Source organism: Nicotiana tabacum, chromosome 17 (assembly GCF_000715075.1).
Source record: "Nicotiana tabacum cultivar K326 chromosome 17, ASM71507v2, whole genome shotgun sequence".
Lineage (NCBI taxonomy): Eukaryota > Viridiplantae > Streptophyta > Magnoliopsida > Solanales > Solanaceae > Nicotiana > Nicotiana tabacum.
Window position 1 is genome coordinate 20,621,880 of NC_134096.1, and position 14,280 is coordinate 20,636,159.

Genomic DNA, 14,280 nt, shown 5'->3' on the forward strand with positions numbered 1-14,280 from the left:
AAAGCCAAACCATAAGTCACATTCAACGATACTTGAATTTTCACAAGAACGAGTTTTTTGGAAATATTGAGAAGATAACCTAAACACGTAATCCACTTTCAAAAGTTAAATTAATAAATTTATATTTTTGAAATAATTAATCAATTTTAGGCTCAAGTGCAAAATTTCGAGTCTTTCCTTGTGTATTCTATTAATTAAAAATTATATTCTCCTTCTCCTTCAACCACTAACTAGGACAAGGACTAACAACTTCATGTTCTTGTGAGATCTCATGAATTTCATGAGCACTGAACTCAGTTACAGTTGGCACTCTATTGTGTGAGGAGAATTCTATTTCTGGTAACTGATCTGTGGTAACTCTGTTGTTTGTTGACAACTTTGCACCTGCCTCCTTCTCCTGCTGCAGCTTCTTCTTCTTATTTTTCACTTGTACGTGCCATTGCTTTATGGCTTGCATTATGTGTTCTTCCAACAATCCTCTTTTGAAATGTGAACCCATCTAAAAGAAATGTTCTAAGTTAAAGGAAGTTCAACTTTTGATCACTCACAGTATAAAATATTCTTACATTATCAGGTTAAAGTAACTTGCAACAACAAATAACTCTTTATAGTAAGCTTAACTGGTCAACTACGTTGTAGGGTAAATAACATGTTACATTACTATCATATTAAAATATATTGATAATGTAAAAGTTATTTATTTTGTTAATGCATATTAATTTAACTTATTTTCTTAAGAGTCTCAAAGAACGGACCAATCATAGTTCAAGAAGAACTTCATATGTGAGATGTAACTTAACATGTAAGAAGAAAGGTATATAATCGCAAGATTTAGTTATGTTTCCATCATCGATTAACCTAACATTCAATTCATATAAAAATTTCTCAGAAATTTCCCATACCTAAACGCCTAAACTCCTAAAGTAGTTTTATAAAGTAAATCAAATCAATATAGAAGAGGCAACCAAGTACCAACTAGCAAAAGGTTCATGCTTAGACATCTTGGATTCCCTCGATCAAGCATAATTTCAAGGAACAAAATAAGATGGTGGACCAACCAAAATAATATGGAAGCAGTATAACAATAACATAGGTGGATCCAAAATTTGAACTAATTGATATGTTCGATCTTTAAAATTATAACATAAAATTCAATGTACTTTCAAATTTATGAGTTCAATGTGATGCATCATATGTTGTTTCCTTAGTTTTGTTGTCGTAGTTGTTTTGGAGCCAAAAAGAGTAAGAACCACTTAGTTCAGAAGCACTATGCTATGTAATAATGATTGATAATGTATGAGATGTAGTATTACTTTTGGTACATGTATACGGTCGAAATAGAGTTCGGCCCTCCTACACTCGATCGAGTTCGAATGGCAAGCAACCAGAGTAGGATTTTGAGATGAGTTTCGAGGATAGTACAAACAAGATTCGAGCTCCGAGACCGATCGAGGAATCAACTCGATATCATTATCAAGCCCATGAAGGTTGTCGGAGATGCACAGACCGATAGATACTCACCCCGAATGTCAAAATCGAACCAAGGCCGAGGGCTCGACCCAATACCGAGCTCGAGCCAGTATCGAGCTCGCAGACAGGAGCCGTTGCAACCGCACTAGGGGAGAGAATCTTGGTAGGAATCGAGGAAGAGACAATTCATCGTGGGTTCTCCATTATATATTTTTTATTATAAATATGGCAGGATCCCTCTACTATAAAGGGGGGGTTCTCAGATTGTAACAGGGGACGCCCTCGGAGATTGAGAGATATCCTCTTAGGTTTATTTCATTTTATCTTATTCATTCTTCTTGCTCGCTATTCTCATCCTCATAGTCAAGAACATAGATATTATCATTTTCAAATACGGTTTGTATCAAATCATATCACATATCCTTAGAACCATACATGAATTTAACTCTATCCATTTTTCGGGTAAACAGTTTGGCGCCCACCGTGAGGCTAAGGATAACAGTGATTGTTTGACACAAATCTGCAATACACACCAGTTTGCAACTTCAAAATCGATAATGGCAAACCCTCGATTGATGGCTTTACCTATCGACCACGAAGCCGACCTTCAAGATGAAACCAACAACTTGACACCCAGGGCCGAAAGGCGAATTAACGATGTCACCGAAGCTCAAGTCGAAGTATCGCTAGATGTCAATTCACAAGTGGCTCTTGAGGCGAACCAACGTTCCGAACCGAAAAAAAATATTCAGGGAGGTACGCGATCCGTAGCTCGAGACACCCATAACGTGGAGGATATCAGACTCAACTTATGGATAATCTTCAAGATGTTACAAGCCCAGCAGATAGTGATAGTTCAGTTGCAGAGCCAAACTCAGGTACAAAGCAGGTCGGAGCCCAATCCGCTTCGAGAAATCACCCACAGAACGGAACCAACCATATTGAAGTCAAATGAGCAAGAGTCAGGGACTACTCCCGAAATTACTAAATTGCTCGAGAAACTCATAAAACGAGTCGAAGCCAGTGATAAAAAAGTAGAAACATATAATTCTAGGGTCGATCAGATCCCGGGAGCTCCACCAATGATAAAAGGGCTAGATTCGAAAAAATCCATTCAAAAGCCTTTTCCCTCGAGTGCAGCCCCAAAACCAATCTCCAAAAAATTCCGTATGCCCGAAATACCTAAATATAATGGAACGACCGACCCCAACGAGCACGTGACTTCTTACACGTGTGCCATCAAGGGGAATGATTTAGAAGATGATGAGATCGAATCTGTATTATTGAAAATATTCGGTGAAACCCTGTCGAAGGGGGCAATGGTATGGTATCATAATTTTCCATCTAACTCTATTGATTCTTTGGCTATGCTTGCAGATTTCTTCGTAAAAGCATATGTCGGAGCCATAAAAGTCGAAACCAGAAAGTCGGCCCCGTTCAAGATAATACAAAAGGATAACGAGATGCTAAGGGAGTTCGTTTCTCGTTTTCAAATGGAACGAATGGATCTGCCACCAGTCACCGACGATTGGGCTATTCAAGCTTTTACTCAAGGTCTAAACGAGCGGAGCTCGATGGCTTCACGGCGGCTGAGGCAAAATCTGATCGAGTATCCAGCTATTACCTGGACCGATGTACACAATCGATATCAATCTAAAATAAGAGTCAAAGATGACCAATTGATTTCTAGGTACGTTACGAAAAGAACTACCAAGCAAAAGTCGACCAGAGATCGATACCAGCCATATAGCGGAAACGATACTACTACTGTGTATCCGAGGCCTCTTTAAAATCAATCTCGTATACTAGGGGGCTTTATCATTGAATGCATCTATGATGATTATCAAGTTCGGTGCAAAGGAAGTCACTTCGTTATTTCATGACAAACAGTGTCTCGACAGGAAACGTTGTAAGGGCCAAATGGCCAGAACGAACCATGCTTATGTTGTTGGCCCGAGCCCTGACACAAAACATGAACATATGTACAATGACTTGCAAAGAAATCCCTCGAATCATTCACTCGACTACTAAGCCTACGGGCTACTTTCATTTCGAGTTCGAGCAAGCACTCACTCGACCATTATGCCTACGAGCTACATTACTTCGAGTTCGAATCATTCACTCGACTACTACACCGACATGCTACATTACTTCGAGTTCGAGCAAGCACTCACTCGACCATTAAGCCTATGGGCTACTTTGACTATTACACCTATGGGCTACATTGCATCGAGTTCGAATCATTCACTCGACTTCTAAGTGTACGAGCTATTTTTATTTTGAGTTAGAGCAAGCACTCACTCGACCATTACGCCTACGGGCTACATTACTTCGAGTTCGAATCATTCACTTGACTACTAAGACTACGGGCTACTTTTGTTTCGTGTTCGAGCAAGCACTCACTCGATCATTAAGCCTACGGGCTACTTTGACTATTACGCCTACGGGCTACATTGCATCGAGTTCGAATCATTCACTCGACTGCTAAACCTACGAGCTACTTTTATTTCAAGTTTGAGCAAGCACTCACTCGACCATTACGCCTACGGGCTACATTACTTCGAGTTCGAATCATTCACTTGACTACTAAGCTTACAAGCTACTTTTATTTCGAGTTCGAGAAAGCACTCACCGATCATTAAGCCTACGGGCTACTTTTATTTCAAGTTCGAGCAAGCACTCACTCGATCATTAAGCCTACAGGCTACTTTGACTATTACGCCTACGGGCTACATTGCATCGAGTTTGAATTATTCACTCGACTGCTAAGCCTATGGGCTACTTTTATTTCGAGTTCGAGCAAGTACTCACTCGACCATTACGCCTACGGGCTACATTACTTCGAGTTCGAATCATTCACTCGACTACTAAGCCTACATGCTACTTTTATTTCGAGTTCGAGCAAGCACTCACTCGATCATTAAGTCTACGGGCTACTTTGACTATTACGCCTACGGGCTATATTGCATGGAGTTCGAATCATTCACTCAACTGCTAAGCCTACAAGCTACTTTATTTCGAGTTCGAGCAAGCACTCACTCGACCATTACGCCTACGGGCTACATTACTTCGAGTTCGAATCATTCACTCGACTACTAAGCCTACGTGCTACTTTTATTTCGAGTTCGAGCAAGCACTCACTCGATCATTAAGCCTACGGGCTACTTTGACTATTACGCCTACGGGCTACATTGCATCGAGTTCGAATCATTCACTCGACTGCTAAACCTACGAGCTACTTTTATTTCAAGTTTGAGCAAGCACTCACTCGACCATTACACCTACGGGCTATATTACTTCGAGTTCGAATCATTCACTCGACTACTAAGCCTACGGGATACTTTTATTTCGAGTTCGAGCAAGCACTCACTCGATCATTAAGCCTACGGGCTACTTTGACTATTACGCCTACGGGCTACATTGCATCGAGTTCGAATCATTCACTCGACTGCTAAGCCTACATGCTACTTTATTTCGAGTTCGATCAAGCACTCACTCGACCATTACACCTACGGGCTACATTGCATTGTGTTCGAATCATTCACTCGACTGCTAAAGCCTTCGGGCTATTTTTATTTCGAGTTCGAGCAAGCACTCACTCGACCATTACACCTACGGGCTACATTACTTCGAGTTCGAATCATTCACTCGACTACTAAGCCTACGGGCTACTTTTCTCTCGAGTTCAAGCAAACATTCACTTCGAATTCAAATGAACACCTTTTCAGGTGAAGGTTGTTCGAGCCCGATAAACCAAAGGGGACTACCCGCAAGGCAACAAATATTAAAATTCAAACTATCTATTTAGTTTAAAAGGCTATTTTTCTTCAAAAGGAAGAAAGATTTATATTTACAATTTTTTTGTACAGAGGCGGCTACTCTGCCAAAAGGAAGTTCTTTATACAAAATCGAAAGCGGTATCAAAAGAACGCAGCGAACGACCTAAATGACTCAACCTTCATCTGAGGCCGTATTCTCGGCACCGTCCTCATCTTCAGACTCCCCCGAGTCATCAGAGTCCTCCCCAGAAAAGACGAAAAGGAACTTAATTTTTTTTTTGGAAGAGTGAAGATGTAAACGTGGTAAAAGATAAGTGGATGGGTTATTTATAGGCTTGCATCGTGACGACTTAGTATCAGCGGTGGCCGACCACCGTTTGACATGCATTAAAAACCTTGAAAGACTAAATCGATGGGACAACTATCACGTACGTCATAAACGAGCCCTGTGAAAATGTCAGCTCATAACCCGATCGAGCCGTCGAAAATTATATCGATTTTTATCACATCCTTTCTGAGAAACAAGGGGACTATCTGTATACGGTCGAAATAGAGTTCGGCCCTCCTACGCTCGATAGAGTTCGAATGGCAAGCAACTAGAGTAGGATTTTGGGATGAGTTCCGAGGATAGTACAAACAAGACTCGAGCTCCGAGACCGATCGAGGAATCAACTCGATATAATTATCAAGCCCATGACCAAATCGAATTGCAAGGCCCCATGAAGGTTGTCGGAGATGCACAGACCGATAGACACTCACCCCGAATGTCAAAATCGAACCAAGGCCGAGGGCTCGACCCAATACCGAGCTCGAGCCAGTATCGAGCTCGCAGACAGGAGCCGTTGCAACCGCACTAGGGGAGAGAATCTTGGCAGGAATCGAGGAAAAGACAATTCATCGTGGGTTCTCCATTATGTATTTTTTATTATAAATATGGCAGGATCCCTCTACTATAAAGGGGGGGTTCTCAGATTGTAACAGGGGACGCCCTCGGAGATTGAGAGATATCCTCTTAGGTTTATTTCATTTTATCTTATTCATTCTTCTTGCTCGCTATTATCATTCTCATAGTCAAGAACATAGATATTATCATTTTCAAATACGGTTTGTATCAAATTATATCACATATTCTTAGAACCATACATGAATTTAACTCTATCCGTTTTTCGGATAAATAGTACAAAATAAGAAATCATTATAAATATTAGTCTGAGATAGAAACAACGTTATTGGATGACTAACCTGAGTAACGAGGGCATAGAGAGGCAACGTAATGTAGCTACAAAGTACTTGAACCGTCACCCTGCATGGCCCATGCAATGCAATAAATCATTTTATTTGAATACAATAATGTTACTCCTTTCGTTCAAACTTATGTGCCGTATTTTTCTTTTCTGTCTGTTTAAAAAAGAATGATTTTTTTTTATTATTTAGAAATAATTTTAATTATAAAATTACCATTTTTCCTTTAATATAATTTATAGTCACATAAATCGATGTGGCTAGCTTGTTTTAGCACAAATTTTAAAAGTTCGTTACTAATTAAATATCGCAATATAAATTGAAACGAAAGGAGTAGGAGTAAGTAATTCTGATAAAGACAGGGGAATCGAATTATGACTTACGCCAATACCACCCTGATAACGATGATCTCCACATTCTCGTGATAACAAGATTTTATTCCAAATTGCCACTGAAATATTTAGCAAAAACTAATAAAATGAGTTGTCTAAGCACAAGTTACTCTACTTGTTGGCTTAATGAGATTAGTTTGGCCATAATTAGGGCAGAGAGATTTACCGTCACCCAAATAAAGAATGCCAGCTCAAATGCATTCTACAATCAATTAGTCATGAAATACAAAGAAAATAGATATGAGTTAATTGTTAGGACAAAAAAAAATAAATGAAAATTTGATGCTTTGCTTATTAACCTATGAATTTAACTTTCATACGCTAATTGTATAATTTTTTTTATAGGTTAACTATAAGTAACCTTCCATGAAAAATAGAATTAATAACTTGAAAAAGTAAAGCAACTTACCGGCCACAATACGTTAAAATATAATGCTACGGTTAAAATTTCTTTTCACTATCAGTATATACAAGTTACATATACCAATATTACTGTAAATTAAATATTTATTGTAGTTTAACCTATGAAATAAGTTGTACTAATTTATTAATTAATACTTAATTATATAGATTTACCTGTAAGTGACATAACACAAATATTTTGTACTCTTAAAATGTAAATTAGTTAAATCCATATATGTAGCTTATTGAGCTGAAAAAGATGAAGAAGTGAAAAGAGATATTGCTTACAATGAAAAGGGTATAATATAGAAGGGTCAAGACAAATTGAGGCTGATTAAACCAAAAAAGATTATCATTAGGTTGGACCGTTGGCGATCCTATGATGACGTCATTGTCTTGTTGAGTTTCTAGTTGAAAAGCCATTTGGGCAACAATCGTCTCCAACTTAGTCCCAATCACTAACACTGTCTATAAAATCAACCATTAATTAACAAATCTTGAATTGCAATTAATGAAACTTAAAAATAAAACTAACTAAGAGCAGGACGTTTATGTATTCTTACAATGAGCGGAAGAAATGATACCCAAAGATAGACGTTCCAACCTGTTTAAATTAATAATAAAGATTAAGTTTCAGCTAGAAAAACCAAGTATTTCTGAGAGCTTAATTAACTGATGGCGACATTATATAATTAAATAATTAAAGGTTTACGTGAGTAGCCGTTTGGGTTAGTTAACACCGATAAATTTGAACGGTTGAAAAGTATTTTTAAGTAAAAATTGAACCTATAGATGTATTGAATATAAATGCTGAAACTGATAATAAACAATTGATACATTTGATAACTGATTGGTTGTTCTCTCGTTAAGATAACTAAATTACCCTTAAATTATTTCTTTTCTATTTTTACAAAAGATTATAAGTATAAGAGTATTTTTGTAAAGGGGGGACGGCGAATATGAAATGAAGAGAAAGTTAGAAATTTTATTTTGAGAAAGGTATTTTGTGAAGTTTTGGTCAAACTAATTAAAAGTGCTTATAAAGCTGAAAAGTCATAAGTTAGGGATGACCAATTTATGACTTTTGACTAATTTTGAGTTATAAGCACTTAGCTTATAAATACATTGAGTGTTTAACAAATTCGTAGATAATTCAAAAATTGCTTAATTTAGCCAAAAATTCTATTACGTGCTTTATTTAGTAGCTCAAGTTTTTAAATGATACGGTTATACGTTATTCAACACAAAAATAAGGAGATGTAGAGTAGACAAACGTACCATGGACGTCAACCAACAAGAAGATGACCACCAATAACCACATGAAAGGGCTGTTTCAGTAAAGAATAAGAGGACATTACGTGTCAGGGTACTAGTAAATATAATATATAAATTATTTCTTATGGAGCAGTGCAATTACTACATGTCGAATTTGAAATATTAATTCAGAGTCGAGTATACAATTTATTCTCAAGTTTTTTAGTAGTTGAAGAAGCGGAATCACAATTTTCTTTTGTATACCCGAGCGTTTTTCGTTGATAAACCATTAGAGAATGAATTTAATAAGACTAATCTAATCTTTTTCAACCTTAGATGACGAAAATAATGGCGAAAGTTGCCGCTACATATTACGGTCCTCAGCAGATGCTAAGCCAGAGCATGATCATGGAAAAAGTTGATCCTGAGGTTTTTCAACTACTATTACAACACGTACGTACAGCAAAATTGCTATCTGTAATTGGTGAATATATGAGATAAAAGTAATTTTTTCAAGGTCTACTTGATATTTCAACTAAAACTTTACTTATTGTGAATCTTGGATCCCTCGTTAAAAATAATGTTTCCTTCATTATATCGAATTAGAAATCAGTGTAAATTATAAATCATTGGGAGTAAGTACTTACCTGATGCCAACAACGACTTTAAAATCATCTTCTAAAGACCGATTGATGTACTTCTGAAAATTGAAGGCATTGTTTGAAGATAAATGAGCCTGCACATTTTGATCGAGCAAAAATAAAATGGAAAAACATTAGTGAGACAATAAAAATTGGCAGCCCGGACACAAGGTATCTCGCGTTCACGCAGGGTCTGGGAAGAGTCGCACCTAAAGAGTATTATGTAGATAGTCTACCATAATATATGCAAGCATTAGGGTTAATGGTTTTGTTTGGTTACAAACTTACAACCAAATCAGTGGCGGAGACATGATTTCTTTCAAGGGATTCAGAAAAAGAAAAAAAGTTAAAAAACTAAAAGAGTGGTCAATGAGAATTGAACCAACAATCTTACAAGGTTTTAAACCCCCTTGACCATTGAGCCATGCTCTTGGATTGTGTCAAGGGGATTCAAAATATAATATATAGAAGTACAAACCAGATTTTGCCTTATATATATACAGTTTAATTTTTCGACAGAGCAGGTTCGAGTGAACCCCCTCCGCTCCCCTAAATCCGCCCCTGAACCAAATCATTTGAATATTATTTGTGATTTAATGTTTTTGCATAACTATTTATTTGAAACATGAGTGTGTTGGAAGTAAAAGAAAGTGATACCTACCGAAATGAAGCCATGGCGTAATGTAAGATAGTCAACTTTGGCTACTGAATGGAAGAATTGCCGAAAGAAACATTTCTGTCACATTTGCAAAATAGTATAAATGGTAAATTTGTAATAGCAAAAGAGACCATCCAAAGTTAGTACATCTAAAAGAAAGACAAAAATTTATACTTACAATCCAAAGATGAGTAGAAGTGGTTGTAAACTTGTTCATGTGGCGTCGTCCAAATGTGGTTTCTCTTGTAAATCTGAATCGATTAGGATCTAATGGGTGGTTACATTTGATAAATATACAAAAATTAGAGTTCAATAATATAAATCAGATGAACTATGATTTTAATCAGATCAAAATCGCTATATCTTCTCAAGTTATGCTACTCAAAAAATTTGATTTGAATTTTCTGAAATTGGTTAATGGTCAAAGCGAGATTGAAATTTTATTCTAACATTCAAGTACAAAGACGGTTCAAACTCAAGCTTCAACACGTAAACAAAAACTATGGCATCAAACAATTACTCCTTTCTTCTCATCTTATGTGAAAGTGTCAAAGTACGTAGGAGGGTCAAGCACTTATTTTAAAAATAATAATAATTATGGTATTCGGGTGCAACTCGATTAATTTTATGGGATAATTACTATCTCCCATTACCACTATAAATACTAGATAATTCTGTTCACTAAGCATTGGACCGATAGGAAATAAATTACCTAGCACTCTGACATGAGTTGCCTCCATGGAATTTGAACCTTAAATCGCATAATTTTTCTCCCACTTTATTGATCATTGCGTCATATTTTTGGACGTAGCAGGAAGGTCAAACGCTTATTTCAGAGTAAATTAAATCGTATATTATTTTTTGAATTAAAATTTATATTTTCAAATTAAATAAAAGTATTAAAAAGTCTTAATGGTTAGCAATTTAAAATAGTTTGAAAATATTTGACACAATTGCGGTGGATGATTTTTTTTAATTTAAAAAAAAATAATATTGTCAACTCTCGTTAGACAAGTTTGACTAATATGTGCATCTAGAATGGTCCTCTTTTGGGAAGAGAAAGTCTTCATTATCGGCGTGTAAGATGTACTCCATCCATATTCTTTTTTAGTCTGTTTCAAAATAAATTGATATATTTTTAAATTTAAAAATAACTCAACTTTAAACTCTTTATTTTACCTATTTTATTCTTAATGAGAAGCTTTTATAACCACACAAATGTCATGACCCCATAAAGCTTTTACCCCTTAAGATTTTAAAATCACAAGTTTCAAAAGTCTTCTTATTTTTTCTTAAACTCTGTGTCGAGTCAAACTAACTCATCTAAATTCAAACGGAGGGAATAGTAGTTTCTAAACTTGTCTTTTGTACTCTTCTCTGTATACATAATTTTTGTTAGGCAGACAGTCAGTTTTGTATCATTAATAATATAACAAATATTTATATAATCAAGTTAATTACTCAAATCCAATTAAAACTGCATACCTACACCAACGGCTTGGTAACATAAGAAAAGGTGTAGGTAAAGTAGTGAATTCAGTCAAATTACATAGATTTCGTTAAAACAATTAGACCATTATCACTGGATAGGGAAAGGTTAAAATTGCCTATATACTATTCAAAATTGAGTATTTGTCATCCCTTAAACTTTTTATCTAATATCTAATGTAGCAAACTTGAACAATTTTGCAAACTTGATTTCACCCAACATCTCAACATATTTTATTTTTATATATAAATAAACGAGAATAAGGTGCATACCATTGGCTGCCATATATTCTATGGTCTGACTCTCCTTCTCCCAAGTTTTCCAACGTTTCATCTATTAATCAGAAGATAACGAAAATTTAAATAAGAAGTTTAAGAAAATAATTATTATCTAGGTTTGGGTATTTTCGATGTATTTTTTTTAACACTATGAACTATTTAAAACTCATATAAATAGTGGCGGAGCTACATTCAACCCAGAAGTGTCAATTGATACCCCTTCGCTAGAAAATTTTATTGTATTGGTAGATAATTTTTTTGTCTTATGTATATTTACTATACGTTGACTCCCCTACACTTTTCGGTGTATCTATTTTTTTATTTTTTGATACCCCTTGATAAAAATTCTGGCTCCACCACTGCATATAAAATACTATAAATCATATTTTTTTATAATATAAATCGTTTAGAAAATTGTAGTTAAACATATATTTGATTTTCTAAACAATAATAATGTCACATAGTATACGTACCTTGGCCCTTCCCAAAGCCATTGTGACAACACTGTACACAATCTGCATCATTGCTAGCACAAATATGAAGTTGTTTAGCTGATTGATTCCATTTTGTGACATAAAAGAAGTCATTCCCTGGATAAAATAAGAAACAAATAAATTAATTAAAAAAATCCAACAAAGAGAACATTTTTAATCACCAAAAATAAAGGAAAAAGTATCCTTCTTTAATTCCATACTCTGGAGCCACAATGATCCTTTGAGTTCTCAAGTGATGTTAATTCCCTTTGATGACAAGGAAGCATGGAATTTGCTATTCTATTTGGTATGCATATTTTGGATATTGGCCTTTGTATCACTGCTAATAACAGAGATAAAAACCCCAGTTGCATCAACACTGCATCCACAAAACAAATTATGCAGGGTACAACAACGTATAATTATAATCTTCTCTGGCTCAATACATTAATATATAGCTACTAAAATATAGTATGATATATTATAAGTTCTTATGTACTGACAATGTAAAAGATATTCACACAATTAAGTCACTTATCAGCTAATTAAAGATAAACCTCTATGATAGGCATATAGTATTAATTTGATAACCTAATAAATATGATAACTAACTTGCTATTATGATTTTTTTTGGTTAGTGCAAAAAAATCTTTATAGTGTTAGCTAGTATATATATAATTTAAATTCTTTTCGTCTTCTTTTCTGCCAGGGGTAGATGCCTTAGATTAAGAAAGGGTTGGTAGGCCCTTAGTCCATTCTCGATGATACACATAGATAAATCTGAGTAAGCGACCATCAGCGATACGAGTAGCAGCTACCTCCCAAGGAAAATCTCAAATTTGAATCCCAAATTGATGGGTTAGTGTGAGCTCCGTCCTATCTTTTCCAGTTATTATATGCAGTAAAGAAGGAGCTATAAACTAAACATAACCTACGGGCTACATAAAAGTACTAGAAAAGGTGAATTATATTCATTGCAATTTAGTAATCAAGATCAAACATGTTCGGTCATAAATAAAAAAAAAAAGGAAAAATAAAGGAAGAGAAAAATCATGATCAAATACGTATTTCTATAAGATATGGTTAAGAAAACTAGAGTATTATTCCTTACAAGTAAAGTTGAAGTAAATTAAAAATGGTAGACAATGAATTTTGGGTAAAAGATGACCTGATTTGAGTTTCTCCACAGCTTCAAACAAAGCGGTCTTCCTATGTTTTTTGAGCCACTGCATGTAAATTTCAAATGATCAAAAACTGATCATGAATTGACATAATAAACTAAAGTAATTTATTTGCTTACATGACAAAGAAGATGGATCAAGTGTTCAATGAAAATGCCAAGGAAAATAAAGATGAAACAAACAGTTGCCAGAGCCCAAGTTGGAGTGTCTAAAAGAGTGCGAGAAGGACTCGAAGTTGATCCTCCTCCTTCTGTAGTCATATTTTGCGACGAGACAAAAGGTATATATCTTCTAGTTAAACAACTGATTCAAGATTTGAACTTTATGGGTTCTGAATTCTACAATAACGACTTCATATGCTATATATATTGGCGGTTATTGGCTGAGGCTCTTTCTTGTTGTAAAGATACATAGTGTGTATATACATATATAGAAGCTAGGTAGCTGCAGAAGCAATGGAGGTATAGTAACGAAAATAGCTAACTGCAGCAAGCAACAGTGGAGGTCTTATTTGGAATGTTTAATTTGACTCTGATATCATATAAGAGAACGGTCCCAGATAATTTAAGGGCATTTGTAGTAGTTGTTCTGTTGATTTCTTGAGCTTGAATGCCATCAGGGGTGGGTGGTACTGGTGGGGTAGGGAATTGATTGACAAATAATCTAATACTCCGTCCGTCTATTTTATTTCTCTTTTAAGATTTTGACACACCAAGTAAGAAATCATTTAATAACATTATATTTATAAATTTATCCTTATTTATTTAAGTGAATAGTTCATAGTTATTTCTTTTTAGAGTTGTAAGGATGGAACTAGGAAAAACGAATTATTACATTTTAATTTTCTAAAGTAACAAATATTTTGGATTTGTTTTTGTGTGGTTTGAGTGACAGTTAAAAAGAATTGATGGAAGCAGCACTTTATTATACTTAGATGATATACTTTCCTTTTTAGTCTGTTTCAAAATAAATGACACATTTCTAAATTTGAAAATAATTCAACTTTAAACTTTTCATATTA

At 35.2% G+C, this 14,280-nt stretch overlaps 1 protein-coding gene across 3 annotated transcripts; it reads right to left on the reverse strand.

Annotated features, from left to right (window-relative positions):
• Window positions 1-103: 103 nt before the first annotated feature.
• On the reverse strand, window positions 104-13,802 carry LOC107830558 (MLO-like protein 3). Of its 3 annotated transcripts, none has more exons than XM_016658163.2 (15): window positions 13,379-13,802; window positions 13,247-13,304; window positions 12,300-12,457; window positions 12,079-12,195; window positions 11,600-11,660; window positions 10,017-10,105; window positions 9,842-9,916; window positions 9,187-9,275; window positions 8,564-8,613; window positions 7,849-7,889; window positions 7,574-7,753; window positions 7,050-7,085; window positions 6,875-6,942; window positions 6,492-6,552; window positions 104-499 (listed from the first exon to the last, which is right to left on the reverse strand). In XM_016658163.2, the coding sequence occupies exons 1-15, from the start codon at window positions 13,517-13,519 to the stop codon at window positions 227-229; spliced, it is 1,497 nt and encodes a 498-aa protein (XP_016513649.2). In that variant the 5' UTR covers window positions 13,520-13,802; the 3' UTR covers window positions 104-226. The 3 variants fall into 3 exon arrangements, with proteins under 3 accessions (XP_016513649.2, XP_075090182.1, XP_075090183.1); XM_075234081.1 differs by having other exon boundaries at window positions 12,300-12,418; window positions 13,379-13,749; XM_075234082.1 differs by lacking the exon at window positions 7,574-7,753.
• Between the last annotated feature and the right edge of the window lie 478 nt (window positions 13,803-14,280).

Excerpts from the sequence above, each read along its gene's own strand:
- LOC107830558 (XM_016658163.2), bottom strand. The coding sequence starts at position 13,519 with ATGACTACAGAAGGAGGAGGATCAACTTCGAGTCCTTCTCGCACTCTT. Across the intron at positions 9,917-10,016 it reads CTTCTACTCATCTTTGGATT|AAATGTTTCTTTCGGCAATT; the intron begins GTAAGTATAAAT and ends CAAATGTGACAG. Across the intron at positions 8,614-9,186 it reads AAAGTCGTTGTTGGCATCAG|CCCTTTCATGTGGTTATTGG; the intron begins GTAAGTACTTAC and ends TTACTGAAACAG.